General features: G+C 41.8%; 1 protein-coding gene across 1 annotated transcript; it reads left to right on the forward strand.

Annotated features, from left to right (window-relative positions):
• LOC105936138 (hsp70-Hsp90 organizing protein 1) lies at positions 1 to 11,572 on the forward strand. Its single transcript, XM_036146463.1, has 18 exons — positions 1 to 190; positions 358 to 380; positions 2,765 to 2,831; positions 2,924 to 3,129; positions 3,215 to 3,295; positions 3,376 to 3,435; positions 3,525 to 3,692; positions 4,428 to 4,604; positions 4,714 to 4,777; positions 4,854 to 4,944; positions 5,034 to 5,175; positions 5,881 to 5,985; positions 6,700 to 6,799; positions 6,890 to 7,094; positions 7,324 to 7,398; positions 9,052 to 9,154; positions 10,519 to 10,634; positions 10,823 to 11,572. Exons 1-18 carry the CDS (start codon positions 166 to 168, stop codon positions 10,827 to 10,829), a joined length of 1,815 nt encoding a protein of 604 aa, XP_036002356.1. The 5' UTR covers positions 1 to 165; the 3' UTR covers positions 10,830 to 11,572.
• The last annotated feature ends 1,921 nt before the right edge of the window (positions 11,573 to 13,493 follow it).

Below are 13,493 nucleotides of genomic sequence, written 5' to 3' on the forward strand. Positions count from 1 at the left end.
GTCTCTCGACGGCGCAATAGTTTCGGAGCGCCGAGGCGAAAGCGCAGTTCCTGTAGCAGGCTGGCGGAAATTGGCGCCAGTAATATAATAATAATTTAAAAAAAAAAACGTATTTAGTTAAATAGAAGTGCGGGACACGTCGACGACCGACGTGTGGTACTAAACATGCCATTATATAACGATGAAACCGGTAAGAAAACGCTCCTTCGGACTTGTTTATAAGTTGGTGGCTAGCACAGTTAGCATGCTAGTTGCAGGCACAGTTAAGCTGATGAAAGACGCTGAAACGTCGCTGATTTGCCATGAAAGTCCTTAATCGCGTCATTCTCCCTTTCCCTCCTGTTTTTTTCTCTCCAGAGTTTACGGATATCCACATGATCGTAAGTAATCTTTTTACTGTGTTTGCTGGTGTTTTGGTCGCAGCTAATGGAAGCGTGTTGCTCTCAGCTGGGAACGGCCTTGAAAGCAGCAGCTGCTGACCTGAATTTACCCTGAAATCTGGCCCTGGAGGCACCACATTGAGCTCTTTTCAGAGACAAAGCTCCTGCTTGTCTTGATAGTTTATTTTCCCTTGATAATTAGATTGTTTTAACCACGGATTTACCTCTTTAAAAGTGGGACTTGTGTCGTTTTTACGTTGACTTTTTTAAACCATCTGCCTTTGGAGTTCAACACCATTGCTTGCTTTGCACTGCAAACATCTCATTTACTTTTGAAAGTAGATAATGCATTTAAGGGTATGAACTTCAGGAATAGATGCATCAGTTTAAAAGCCTCTTGAAGCAATGGGCTACCTCCTACATGCATTTTACATCATTTAAATCTATTTTTGAAGAATAGATACAACAGACTGTTTTTCTTCTCTGCTGTTTTTGCCTTTAGGTATAAGGATAAATTGATCAGAGGTTAATTATGGCCAGTCTCTGGGTTTGTAAGTCTTTGACCTGCTAGTATTGATTTTTGGCTTATTTGTAATGGAAGCAGGAGTTTATGGACTGCACACATTTAGTCGAAAATAGTTTCCTTTCGCATACGTAGGTCTTACACCTCACCGGTGCTAAAAATCACTTGTTCTCGACTTCTGGACTGTAAAAAGGTTTGCTGTCGGTGCAAGGTGGTCTGTTGTTTTTTGCCTGAGTCTTGACTTTTGGGTTGGCTTTAGAAAGAATCCCCAAATAATGTCTGTATAACTGAATATACACGGTTGTTTTGAATGCTTTTTTTTTATGGTTAAAGTAATCCACAGGGATAAGTGTCTGGATCACACATCAGCTTAACGTAATGATAAAATAAGGCCCAGCTCCTCTGCTTCTGTCTGCCTGTGTATGTGAAAGAGAGAGAGAGACAAAGCTCGTTGCAGAATTTCCAGCGTTGAGATATTTTGCCTTGGCCGGTGCGATGAGATGGCGTTAGCAGCCCAGAATATTTCAAACAGCAGTTTATTTACATTTTTATTTCACGCCGACTCCCCAGCTGCGGGCGGCCGTGTCAGTGGGGAGAGCGTTCAGGCGTCCCCCGTGTATAAGCTGCTTTCCTCTGAGAAAGAAAAAGAAAAAATTGATAAATCCACGGATCTGATGTATCTGGGTATAGAAAGCTGAAGTGTCCCCTTTTTGTTTCAAACGTGCTTCATGGTTTGTAAATAATACAATTATATTTCTGTTTGACCCTCTAAGTTCACGGTGGGCCTTAATGTCGTCGCTCTTCAGTTGTTCTGGACTTCCTCTGAGAAAATTCATTCTGATGTCTCCTCACACCGCGGCCAATCACAGCGTGTTCGGTCAAAACTCCTCTTGAGTCAGCTCGGTTTGACCCCGGACTTGAGCAGACCCGGAGAAACCCGCGCCGGCCCAGAAACTAAACAGCTGCTGCTGAAACTGAGGCGTTATTGTTCCTGGGGCAGCTGCGTGATGAGAACACCTACCACAGGCTGCAGATGCATGCAAAACGCTGACTGCGTCTCTATTGGTTTCCTGTCTTAGGTAAACAAAAACAAGTCTGAAAGGGAAAGTCTTTCTCTTACATAAAGCGGCTCCTAAAAATAGCCTCCCGTTTCTTGGCGTGGTTTGTTTACATGCCTGCAGTTCCACTGAACTGCTGCCTAGCAGTTTTAATTAAGCTCGGCAAGTCGCCGGTTCTTTGCCTGGTGCCACGGCTCACGGCCGGCCCACTCCAGCTTTCTGTTCAACGCTGAAATACCAACTCAACATGCAGTCATGCTCTTCTGAGTCCAGCTAAAGAGAAAATGATTTGATTCAGGCGAGCCGTGTGTAAAAGTTGCAGGACGTCGGCCCCAGAGGACTGGAGTTTCGACACCTGTACTCTAGTCTGAAGATAAATTTACCACAACATTTGTTCAGTTTCACCTAGTTTGACCTCTCAGACGCCTCTGATACAGAACCAGCGTTGATCCACAATGTGGCTTCATGTTTTAGCTGCGTGCGGCTGTGATTCATCTTGTTTCTGATTTAAATTAGAAAAGAGCCTCAAACAGAACTACAAATGACTTTCAGGTTTTCTTTCTTGCGTGAGTCTCATGCGATAAAAGCAGCCCGTCTGCTGATGTCATTCAGACGAGTTTGCTTTTCCTGGTAAGTGAAACCTAGGAGGGCTCCTCTTCCAGCTCGGCTAATCTCGCTGCAGCTGAAGGAGACAAACTAAGGCAGAGCGTCCCTTAGCCTTGAGAACCGGCTTCAGCTGGAAAGTTCACAGTCTGTTGTGTGTAAGCGCCACTAAGATGTCCTCCTTCTCTCCTGTCTTTTAGCAAAAAGTCGTGGGTTTATTTGAGCACAAACCTCAAATGCAGAGGATCATAACATGCGGCCTTTTCGGTAAGGGAACACAAACAATGAGGCGTTTACCTCGTGTTCATCAAGACTGTAGCGCGTCAGACGGGTAACTCAAACGTTGTTCTTCCCATCAGGTATCGAATACGACCCGGAGCTAGATCCGGACGACTTTGAGCGCTGGACCGGCCGCCGTCGCGATTTTAACGAGCCTTTCGCCGACGATAGATTGGGAGCCAACAGCAGCAGGGCGTCCGGCTCTGCCTACCAGTCTCCTCTCCATTACTACTCGGTCCGGGACAACACCAGCCCAGCATTTTACAAAGTTCAGGAGAAGGAGAGCGTGAGTTGGCGTTTACCTCGCGTTTGAAAAGTTCAGTGAAAACCAATTTAATTCGGCTCTGAGTGTTTTTCTTCCACTGCGACAGGATTCTGAACGGAAAGCCAGATTATTACAAGAAGCTAAGAAGAGCAAAGAAAAGGCAGAGAAAAAGCGGCTGAAGAAACAGGTGAGCGCCGAGCTCCTCGGGGTGAGCGGCGGACCGGGGAACGAACGCTGAGCCGCTGAGTTTGTTTTTGTTTCCTGCAGAAACGGAAGCAAAGGAAACAAATGGAGAAGGAGAAGCAAAACCCGGGGAAACCCGGCGAGGTGAGGATCCGCACAGAATCGGCCGGAGACGGGACGACAAATGTCGCTCCGCCGCGCCGATCCTCAGACGTGCTTTTGTTGTCTTGCAGGGAGACGGTGGCGAGCAATCTAAGCCGGAGGAGAGTAAGTCTGTCAACGATCAAGAGAAGAAGGATTCGGCCGCAGCTAAAGAGGCGGACAGCGACGGCAGCAGCTGCTCCGGCCAGGAATCCAGCGACGAAGAGGAGGATGCTAAAAACGACTCGGACGACTTGGAGGTAACGCTGCGTTTGCCACATCGTGGAGACACATCTGTACGACCTAGGTGTTTTTGGCGTTAAGTAGGGCTGGGCGATATGGATTAAAAATTAAATCTCTGATTTTATCATACCAAATCCGATTAATCGATTTTTTTTTTTCCTCCTTTTTGTTTCATAAAAAGAAATTAAAGAAATTATTTTAAAACCTTGCTTTTTATGTCAAGTATTTCGTCAGGGAGTTGACCTGAATTCAAAGTGCAACTAAAAACAAGCTGTGAAACATGCTTGTAAAACAAGATGGCAGCCGTGCCATTACAAACAATGAAAATATAACAAAACATTTGCTGCTAGTGGTATTACACATTGAGCTAAGAACAGGCTTCACTGCACTTGTGAACTTCAAACTAAGTTAAAAAAAAGTAAATAAGTAAATGAAGTACCTCGCATTATGGTAAAAAAAAGTTTCCACTTAACAATATTTTGACGATACATTTGCCTAAACATATATTCAGCATCACATGCTGTTCTCTTCATGGAAACCCAATGAATGTGTTGGCAAAATAAAATCCAGATTTTCCAAAAATTAAATCTAAAAGAATTGTAAATTCGAATTAATCGATTAAATCGATTTATCGCCCAGCCTTAACGTTAAGTGTATCTAGCGATGTACATTTAGAGAGGGAAAAGCCAAGAAAAGATGGAAAATGTATCTCACTATACACATAAAAATTGTTTCCCGTTACTTTTCTGAAGGAACTGGATATGACGAGTACTTTCGTGAGCAAGGCTGCTGTCATAGCGCAGCGAAAACTGGAGCAGAACTCCAAGTCGGAGAGAAGGGAGAAAAAGAAAGCTCCAGAGAAGAAGTCTCCAGGCGCCCGGGATAAAACGCCTGAGAGCAAAGCGGCTGTGAAGGAGCTACGGCACAAGGTGGGGGGTCTCTGCCAAGAGCCACATTCAGGAGAGAAATAAAATGTTCAAAGTATTTAGGCTGATCTTGTATTTATGAGGATTCTGCTAACGTTTGTTTCTGGAACAGGATTCTGCCGTCCCCAGTGGCCCCTCCTTAGAAGATAACGTGAAAATTAGTACCGATCTCGCAAGTAAGTCTGTTTGCTGCAAACCTCAAGCTGATCAATGTCAACACTTCCTAATTTTGGTTTTCTCTCCGTCTTCTAGTTATAGGAAATAAGTTTGCCAGCGAAGGAGACTATAGCATGGCTGTCAAGTATTTCACCGACGCAATTAAGTACAACCCTAAAGAATTTAAGTAAGAAATGTTTTTTTTTTTTTTTTTTACGCATTGCTTTCACAATAGCCGGCTTTTATGCAACGCTAAAAAACGTTTTTGTTTCGCAGGTTGTTTGGGAATCGCTCCTTCTGTTTTGAGAAGATGCTAGAATATGAGAAGGCGCTGGCGGACGCAGAGTTGTCCCTCAGCGTGTCTCCAGGGTGGATTAAAGGCCTCTTTAGAAAAGGGAGAGCCCTCGCAGGTTTAAAGGTGACACCTCCACACACAGAATAATATTACCGCCTTATTTTACAGCTTTGATGACGACTGATGGTGAGGGGTTCCCATTTAACAGACCGCTAATAAGCACACAAAGTTGAAGGTTCAATGCCTACCTTGATTTCATTATTATTAAGTGTGGGTCATGCTCAGTGACTGCTGCTCTGGTCCAAATTAGGCTGATAGAGAACTGAACCGTTCTTGTTTTCACATTAGCAGCTCTTGGTTTTATTTTACCATTTACCAAAAAAAATTAAATAACGGTCAAGACCGAGGATGAAAGGAGAGACGAATCCTTTATTTAACATACCCCATGTACAGGAAGTTTACAATAATCAAAGGAATCCAAATTTCAAAAACAAAATTAAGGCAAGTTTCAGAATGTTCAACTAAACAAAGCTGGGATCCACTGATTCAGGGAATATAGTCTTAATATACAGAAACAGCTAAATGTCCAGTGACTTAATCTTTCAGAGGTTTTAGATTTAAAAAAGGATTTCCAGGTCAATAAATTGCTGATTAAGCGGTTCAGGTCGCCCTGACTCCTCTCACAGTGACCTCGTCCCGTTATCACTGACTTGTTGTTTACTCAGACAAGGTTTGACTGATTTTAGCAAAGAGATGCTAAACAACCCCGCCTGGCTCTGAATTCAAATGGTTTAACTTATTGTTGTTTTTTTTTTTTGTTTATTCCAGAGATATGAAGAGGCTGCCGATGCCTTCAGGGACGTCCTGAAACGAGATGGTTCCTACGCAGAGGCTGCCCAGGAGCTCATGCGAGTGCAGATAATACAGCTGATGGTGTGTAACTCCGTCACGTCTGATAACGACAGCGATACGTTTCTATTTGTATCTAATAAGAAAATAATCTGCAGCCTTTCAACTAGGGCTGGGCAACATGGCTTAAAAATAAAACATCCCATTTTATCCCATATGCCAAATCCAATTAATCAATTTTTTCCACCGTTTGCATTTCATATAAAGAAATAATTTTAAAACTGGCTTTTATGTCAAGCATTTCATCTGGGAGTGGAATTCAAAGTGCAGCTAAATACAAGCTGTGAACAAGATGGTGGCCCTGCCATCATAAACGATGAAAATAACTAAATGTTTGCTGAGACAGACTTCACTGTGTAACTTCAAACTAACTTGGGGAAAAAAAGAATAAAGTGCCTCATTATGGTAAAAAAAATAGTTCCCTCTTTAAGACATTTTACCAATAAATATTCATTAGCATATATTCAGCATTTATTCTCTTCATGGAAGCCCAATGAGTGGATTGGCAAAATAAAATCTGGATTTTCCAAAAATCAAAATCTTTAAAAATTGTAAATTCATCTTAACAGATTAAAGCAATTTATCGCCCAGCCCTACTTTAAACATTTGTGAACGCTTCAACAAGCGACGCCTGAAGGAGCGTCAGTCTTGCTTTCTGCAGGGTAGAAGTTTTTTTTGTTGTTGTTCCCTGTGATTTTTATTGTTTTTGCTGATCTGTGCTTCTGTGTTCTGCTTCAGGCTTACGGTTTTACGCGGGAGCAGAGCTCCAACGCTTTAATTATTCACGGGACTGTAGATAAGGCCTTTGCGGTTCTGTCCAAATTGCACCATCCACCGGGTGAGTTCCTAAGCCGATGCTTTGTTTTACGTCTGACCTGCAGATAACGTCGTACCCTTTTTCACCTGACTGAGGCTCTTTGTGTTTTAGGGCCCGTTTTAAATGGACCTCCCCCACCGACTCAAGTAGCAAACGTCACGGGAACCTCTCCGGTCCTCTCCGCTAATTCAAATCCACATCAAGCATCCAATAAGAAGCCGGCCCTGAGCAATCCTCTAGGCCCGTCTCAGAATATACCCAAGCCTGCCTACCACCCGCCCATGAAGATAAATAATAGTGATAATAGAACCCCGCTGTGAGTATTTTCTTGGTATTTCTCTCCCCTTTTTTTGTTGTGTAAATAAATAACCGAGAAGGTTGTTGGAAAACTTGGAGGTGATTTCACATGCAGGTCTTGGAAAAACTAACCTGTGCTGTAGAAATCTGAATAATCACAATTACAACATCCCAGGGAGTTTGAGCTGAGTTATTCTGCAGCCTAATTTCTACCTCAGCTGGTTCTCATGTTCTCTTTTCTTCGACAGGGAGCTGTTTCCAGTTTGGGTGGGAAACCTGGATCCTCGGATAACCGAGGCCGCGGTTAGCAAGCTGTTTAGCAGGTAAGCCTGAGCGTAAAAACCTCCCCCCGGGCCTGGGCTGGCATGATGACCTCGAGTAGAAATACCACAGAATAGTTGGAGCAACACGCAGATGGAAAACAGACGATCAAAGCGCTTTGATTTAAAACTGAACGGCTGCTGGAGTACAGCGTTACATTTCTGTGTTCGGATTTTAACGGTGAAACGGCTCAACCGTGTAGATAGACACTCTTGGTAAAATCACCTATTATATTATTACACTGCTCAAAAAAAATAAAGGCAACACTATAAAATAACACATCCTAAAATGAATGAAATATTCTTTTTAAATACTTTGTTATAAAATGAAATGCATTAACCCAGGGAGGTCTGGATGTGCAGCCACACTCAAAATTAAAGTGGAAAAACACTACAGGCAGATCCACCTCTGATGTAATGTCCTTAAAACAAGTCTAAATGAGGCTCAGCAGCGTGTGCAGCCTCCATGTGCCTCTATAACCTTTAAGATTTTGCTCTTTTAAATCCTCTTCAGATGAAAGTGTAGAAGAAAGACGCTGATTTTAGTTGGCTTTAAGTAATCAAGCTAATTGTAAGGCAAACGGTCCTTTTCAGTCTTTAATCTGATAGTAGCTGGCACAGACATCATATACGTAGACGCGTCACTGGGCGCAGGTTTGCACGTCAACGTCACCGCCATATTGTATGTGGCAGAAAAAAGTTGAGTTTTGTTATTGTGAACGTGGATCAGAGAAGATGCCTCATTCCTGTGCTGCAATAAATACACACACACACACACACACATATATATATATATTTGTGTGTGTATGTGTTATGAATATAAGGATCAATTTGTTAAATCTAAACATTGTGGTCTTCATTATTTCATAAAACCGTGTCACATGTGAACCTTTAGGAACAGACTTTTTGGGTGAGTATTAAAGAGGTAAAAATAATAATATGAGGAAAAAAAGTCCTAGGTCAATAAAGTAAAAATAAACAAACACAAAAGTGATAATGTTATGATAAAAACATCATATTATGAGAATTAAGGGGGAACATTTCCAGAATAATCAGTTTGTAGAATTATTTCAACCCTGGAGTAACAGGACCAGGTTAGATTATTTTAAATATTTTTATTCTTTAGGAGAATAAATTCAGGAGAATGAAGCTAAAGGGATACGAAAATAAACTTCTAATATTACAAAAAAATACTACTAATACAAAGTATATTCAGAGATTAAAGTCCCTCTGATACTGTTTAAGTGACTGAGTAACTGCAGATTTGCCACATTTAACATGGCGGACGCTCTGACGTATCGCAGCATAGGCAGAACCCGCCCAATGATGCGTCTACTCTTATATTATGTCTATGGTAGCTGGTGCCGCTCTGGCCCGTCCGCCTCACAGCTGCAGTATTTTTAGAAAACATGTCGTTTCCTGGCCATGCCTTTCCAAACCCGCCTTCTTCAGTGGCGATCAGAGACGTGTAGAAGTGAGCGTAGGTGAAGTAGCTGGAGGATACGTCTGTGGTGAACAGTCTTGATCAGGGCTGAGACGACAGAAACATTGTTTTGCAAGCTTGGTTCTGGAAGCCGGCCCATGGCCCGGCTCTTAACTTGTGTATAAATGTTTTCCTGTGCCCAGCCCAACCATCTTTTCCGCTCTTCTGTGCAGGGCCGGCCCCGTCTTTAGTGTGAAGCTTCTGTCCATCAGACGCTGTGCCTTTGTGAACTTTACTAGACAAGAGCACTGCGACGAAGCAATCAGACGCTTCCATGTAAGTACGCAAGAGCCGAGGCTTCAGGGGCCAAGGGGGGGGAAAAATCTAGAATCTGATTCCTGCTCTGATCTAAATGTTTGTTTTAAGACTTTGCTCCCAGGTTCTGTTTTATAAAGTTTATTTGCCATAAAGTTTAGTTTTTACACTCGCAGCCTAAAAAGGAACCTTGAACTAAAGTAATTGAAGTCTAAGGCTACATTTATGTTTATGGAAGTAACGGAGATGTGATTGTTTCTAGAAGTGTTCAATTTAAATAAATAAATTAAAAAAGCAGATATGGGCCGGCATCTCTGTGTAAAGTTTCTGTGCAATGGGAGCCGTCAGTATTAAGCATCACAGCAAGATGAAAGTTAAAGTTTTGTAGAGCGTTTTGTAGTTTTCTCTGTAGTTGGAGCCAGGATGGTTCAGACTGCGAACACTTGGAAAACTAAACTATGTATCTGAATTAGTTCTACACATGGAAGGTGTTTGTTTTTGGCTCCAATGTTTTCAAACTAGTTGAAAAGAAATCTTGCAATCCCATTTCTGAAGGAGTCTGGCGTCGGCAGATATTTCAAGTACAAACAGAAAAGTTAATGAACAGTAAACTCCTGCAGGCGGATGAATAAAGATCAGAAAACCTTAAGAATTGGTCTGAATAATATTTAAATGGCAAATGGTGTCCATTCCTCACCTCCATCACTGAGCTCTGCTGAGTTAAGGTTCTTTGCTACAATGGCTTGTTAATTAATTTATTAATTAAATCAGGCTACTTTTGCATTAAGCACAACTCCCAAGAACCTAATCAGGTGTTATTAATCAGGAGTCGTCCCCTGGTTATGTGGCGGCTGTCAGGCTGATGGACCCGTTTCTCAGTGCTCCTCTGCTACAGCCATTAAGGTTCACTGCTCTCATAATGTAGGTCAGGAAATTTAAAAACACCCAAGTGGATTTATTTCAGAAATGTTACTCAAAGTAAAACTTACGGTACAGATTTGATACATTCAGGGTAATAGTTAAAGTATCAGTTTATTTTGATATTTCATTTACATTTTATTAGAAAGTCGGTATTCCTCCAGACTAGTAAGAATTTTAACATCAGCCCGTGTTCAGCTTGTCCATCTAGTGCTCAGTTCTTTGTCTGGGCTCCTTTTTCAGCGTGAATCCCTGCGTCAGTGCAGCGTGGAGCGGAGACGGGCCGCCTGAAGCCCGGGTCGCTATAACAGCGGCTCTTCAGCATCGTTTACTCCGGTCGATACTCCCAAAAGCGTAGACAGACGGGTTATTGTGCAGCTTTCTCTGTCACGTTTCCAGAGTTTGACTGGAATAAATCGTCTTTTCAGTGACACTCTTAACCTGCTTCTCTTCTCTGTGCACTTCAGGGTTTTGATCTGCATGGCTTAAAATTAGCGGTGAGATACCCGGACCGGATCCCTCCAGGGATGGGTATATCCAGGTCCGCCCTCAGAGCTTGTGACCTGGAGGATGAGAATGTCAGGTTAGTGTTGGAGCTGAAAGCTTTAGTTTTCATTAGTCGTTAAAAGGTGCCGTGTGTTTCTGCAGGAGACGATGCATCCCCCCCCCTGACCTTTACATGATAAAACTCACCTAATCAGCAGTTTTAAATGACTAAATGTTCCTTGTGATTAAATGAATAACTCTGTGTCTGCTATCTTCTGTCCGCAGGATGTAGAGCGATGGGAAGAAAGCGGTTTGAAACCAAATGTTTTGGTTCTGGGTTGTTTTCACAGCCACTGGTTCCTCAACAGATCGTCTTCAATACAAATGGATTATCTGAAGTTTATTTGCAGAAAGAAAAAAAAAACATGTATTCACAGAATTTGAAGGATTTCCTACCTGAAGTATCGACTCTTGTTGTGTCACAGAAGTCAGAATCTTACGTATAATCACAGACACATTTATCCAACTATGGTTAATTATTCTTCTACTTTGTGTTAAAATGAATATGGTTATTTCAAGATGTAACATGCAGAAGGTCACCGTTGTAATTGAATGTTGGCGTATAGTCGCATTGAGTGCCGCTGGCTTTATTTAACACTCTGTTAAAGCTCGTTACCTGCTTACAGTATTAGAACGGTTATAAGTTTATATTCCAGGTATCTGTTTAATGATTTATTCAGAAGGTAAAACGCAGGGATACTTTACATTGACCTTACACACATATGGATCTTAAACGCCTTACACACGCAGCCTGCATCACTTATCTGTAACCAGGTTTTTTTCTTCAGTGTCTCAGTTCTCGTAGTGAATTATTCTCCAGTTTACATAAGAGCAGTTCTATAAATCCTGGTTTATGCTTATGTTCTTTCTTATCCTTTTTACAAGTGGTGGACCATGAGGTTGCCATTACTTATGCCTTTATGAATCACGTGGCTATTGCTAATGTGAAAAATAAAGATGCTTTATTAATCGTAAGTGTTTTCTCTTTAAATCTAACGTTTATGTATCAGGGTGTGAAACGTCCCCTTTAAAGGATCTGTAACGCAACATAAAGAGGTTCCAGAGAGTTTTTAAAAAAAAAAGATGATCAGGAACCCTGACAAACGTGCTGAAGGGTTGTGGAAATGCATAAAAACAGGTAGGGATGCATTCTATTTAAATTGGCTTGCTGCAACTAAAAAAAAAGACAGCTTTGCTCCACGTCCCATGAGAGACGTTGGTTTTCTATGTTTAAAACTGATTACTGGGCGCAGGAGCCCCTCTACAGTGGAGAGTGTGAAGACAATCCCCCCAAAAATAAAGTAAACTGTTGATTCAGCTCTCAAAATTAAAACTTCGTATTTACATATTGATATATTTCAAGCATTTCTGTGTAAATTCAGCTTACAGCACATGAGTTAGTACAGAAATATGGCCTCCTTACAGTTCTGTATCCAAACATAGTAAATAAAGTAGAAGAGCAGAGACATAATTCAAGATCCATTGGATCCGCTGTATTTATTTAACCGCATTTTGCTGTGATTGTCTATTGTTGCAATGTTTTCATTCTTTGTTTAAGTTTTACCACCAGCCTTTCTGCTGGCTAAGTCTGGTCCATATACAGGATGCAACCATGTTAATTAATGTGCATTGACCCTTATTAAATAAGTTATAGTGCAGGGTAGTTTGGTCTTAAAATAATTTCTGAGCATTTCCTTAGGAGGTAACTTCTGTCCCAGTCTGGGAGCCGCCTGCAAGCGAAGGGGAGCACAGTTTCCCTTTGAGAAATCTAGTCGGTCTGAAAATATGGAGCAAAAATGTCAAAGCAACACCAGATCAAGAGCAGGACATGGGTTTTTGCACAAGAACATTGTGTTGCAACAATGTGAGCAAATATACTGCGCTACCAGGTACATTATGACAGGTTGAACTACAAACAAACGCACCACTAGTGCTTCCAAATAAAGTACGAGTAGGCAGGGGCCAGAAATGGAGAATTGTGAGAATGTTTAATTGAATGCATTACAATAAATCAAGTGTTGCTGTGTAGCAGCTCGTCACTCTGGAAAGGATATAAGGCCATTTAAAAGAACTTAGCATCAATCATTCTGCATAAAAGTTAAAGTTGCTAGAGTTCCCAGGAGCACATATAAAAGATGGCTTGTTTGGAACAATTTCATTTTGGGCAGGCATGAACAAAGTAGAGACAGATGTTGGCCACAATGAACAGCGCAATGTCTGGAGAAACCCAAGATGGCTGAAGTCAAGAAAACTGGCACAAGATGGGGCAAAAGAGGACGATCGCAGACTGTCAGAGACAGAGTTAAAAGACCCAAGGTGCCAAAACGGCATTCCTCAAATTCTAACTTCCTATTGTCACTTCTCTAATGAGATACAATCATTATCAACAAGTCAGTAAATTACCTATGAAATGATTATGATCATTTGGACATTTTTCCTTCCACTTTTCTGGCACAAAGCGTAGTTTTATGTGTATTTGCTAGAAATGAGCTATTTAACACCAGTGAATGTGTGATGAAATCAGGGGTGACCAACATGGTGCCCGTGGGCACCAAGTAGCCTCTGAGGACCATAACCCATGAGCCTGTTCTAAAAAACAAAAGCTGAATTTCACGCTTGCATTTATAAAAACGCTCATATCTATAACAAAGCATGAAAAATCTGTTTATTTTGCATAAAGCTAAGGCAGGCCTGGTAGCCTTTCGTATGACAACACCGATGAAGAAGCTCTCAGTCTCACAAAGGTTAGTGACCCCTGCAATTTACCATTTAACTTCCCAGTTTGCTAAACTGAATTAACAAAGGATGCACGACGTCCCTATACTGTTTTATTTAAATGGCTTTACGGGCAGTTGTACCGAAACAAGGCATTCAACTTTAAACAGGTGGACTCACT

The sequence above is a fragment of the Fundulus heteroclitus genome, chromosome 14, assembly GCF_011125445.2.
Source record: "Fundulus heteroclitus isolate FHET01 chromosome 14, MU-UCD_Fhet_4.1, whole genome shotgun sequence".
NCBI classification, from domain to species: domain Eukaryota; kingdom Metazoa; phylum Chordata; class Actinopteri; order Cyprinodontiformes; family Fundulidae; genus Fundulus; species Fundulus heteroclitus.

Excerpts from the sequence above, each read along its gene's own strand:
- LOC105936138 (XM_036146463.1), top strand. The coding sequence starts at position 166 with ATGCCATTATATAACGATGAAACCG. Across the intron at positions 381-2,764 it reads TTACGGATATCCACATGATC|CAAAAAGTCGTGGGTTTATT; the intron begins GTAAGTAATCTT and ends CCTGTCTTTTAG. Across the intron at positions 3,436-3,524 it reads ACCCGGGGAAACCCGGCGAG|GGAGACGGTGGCGAGCAATC; the intron begins GTGAGGATCCGC and ends GTTGTCTTGCAG.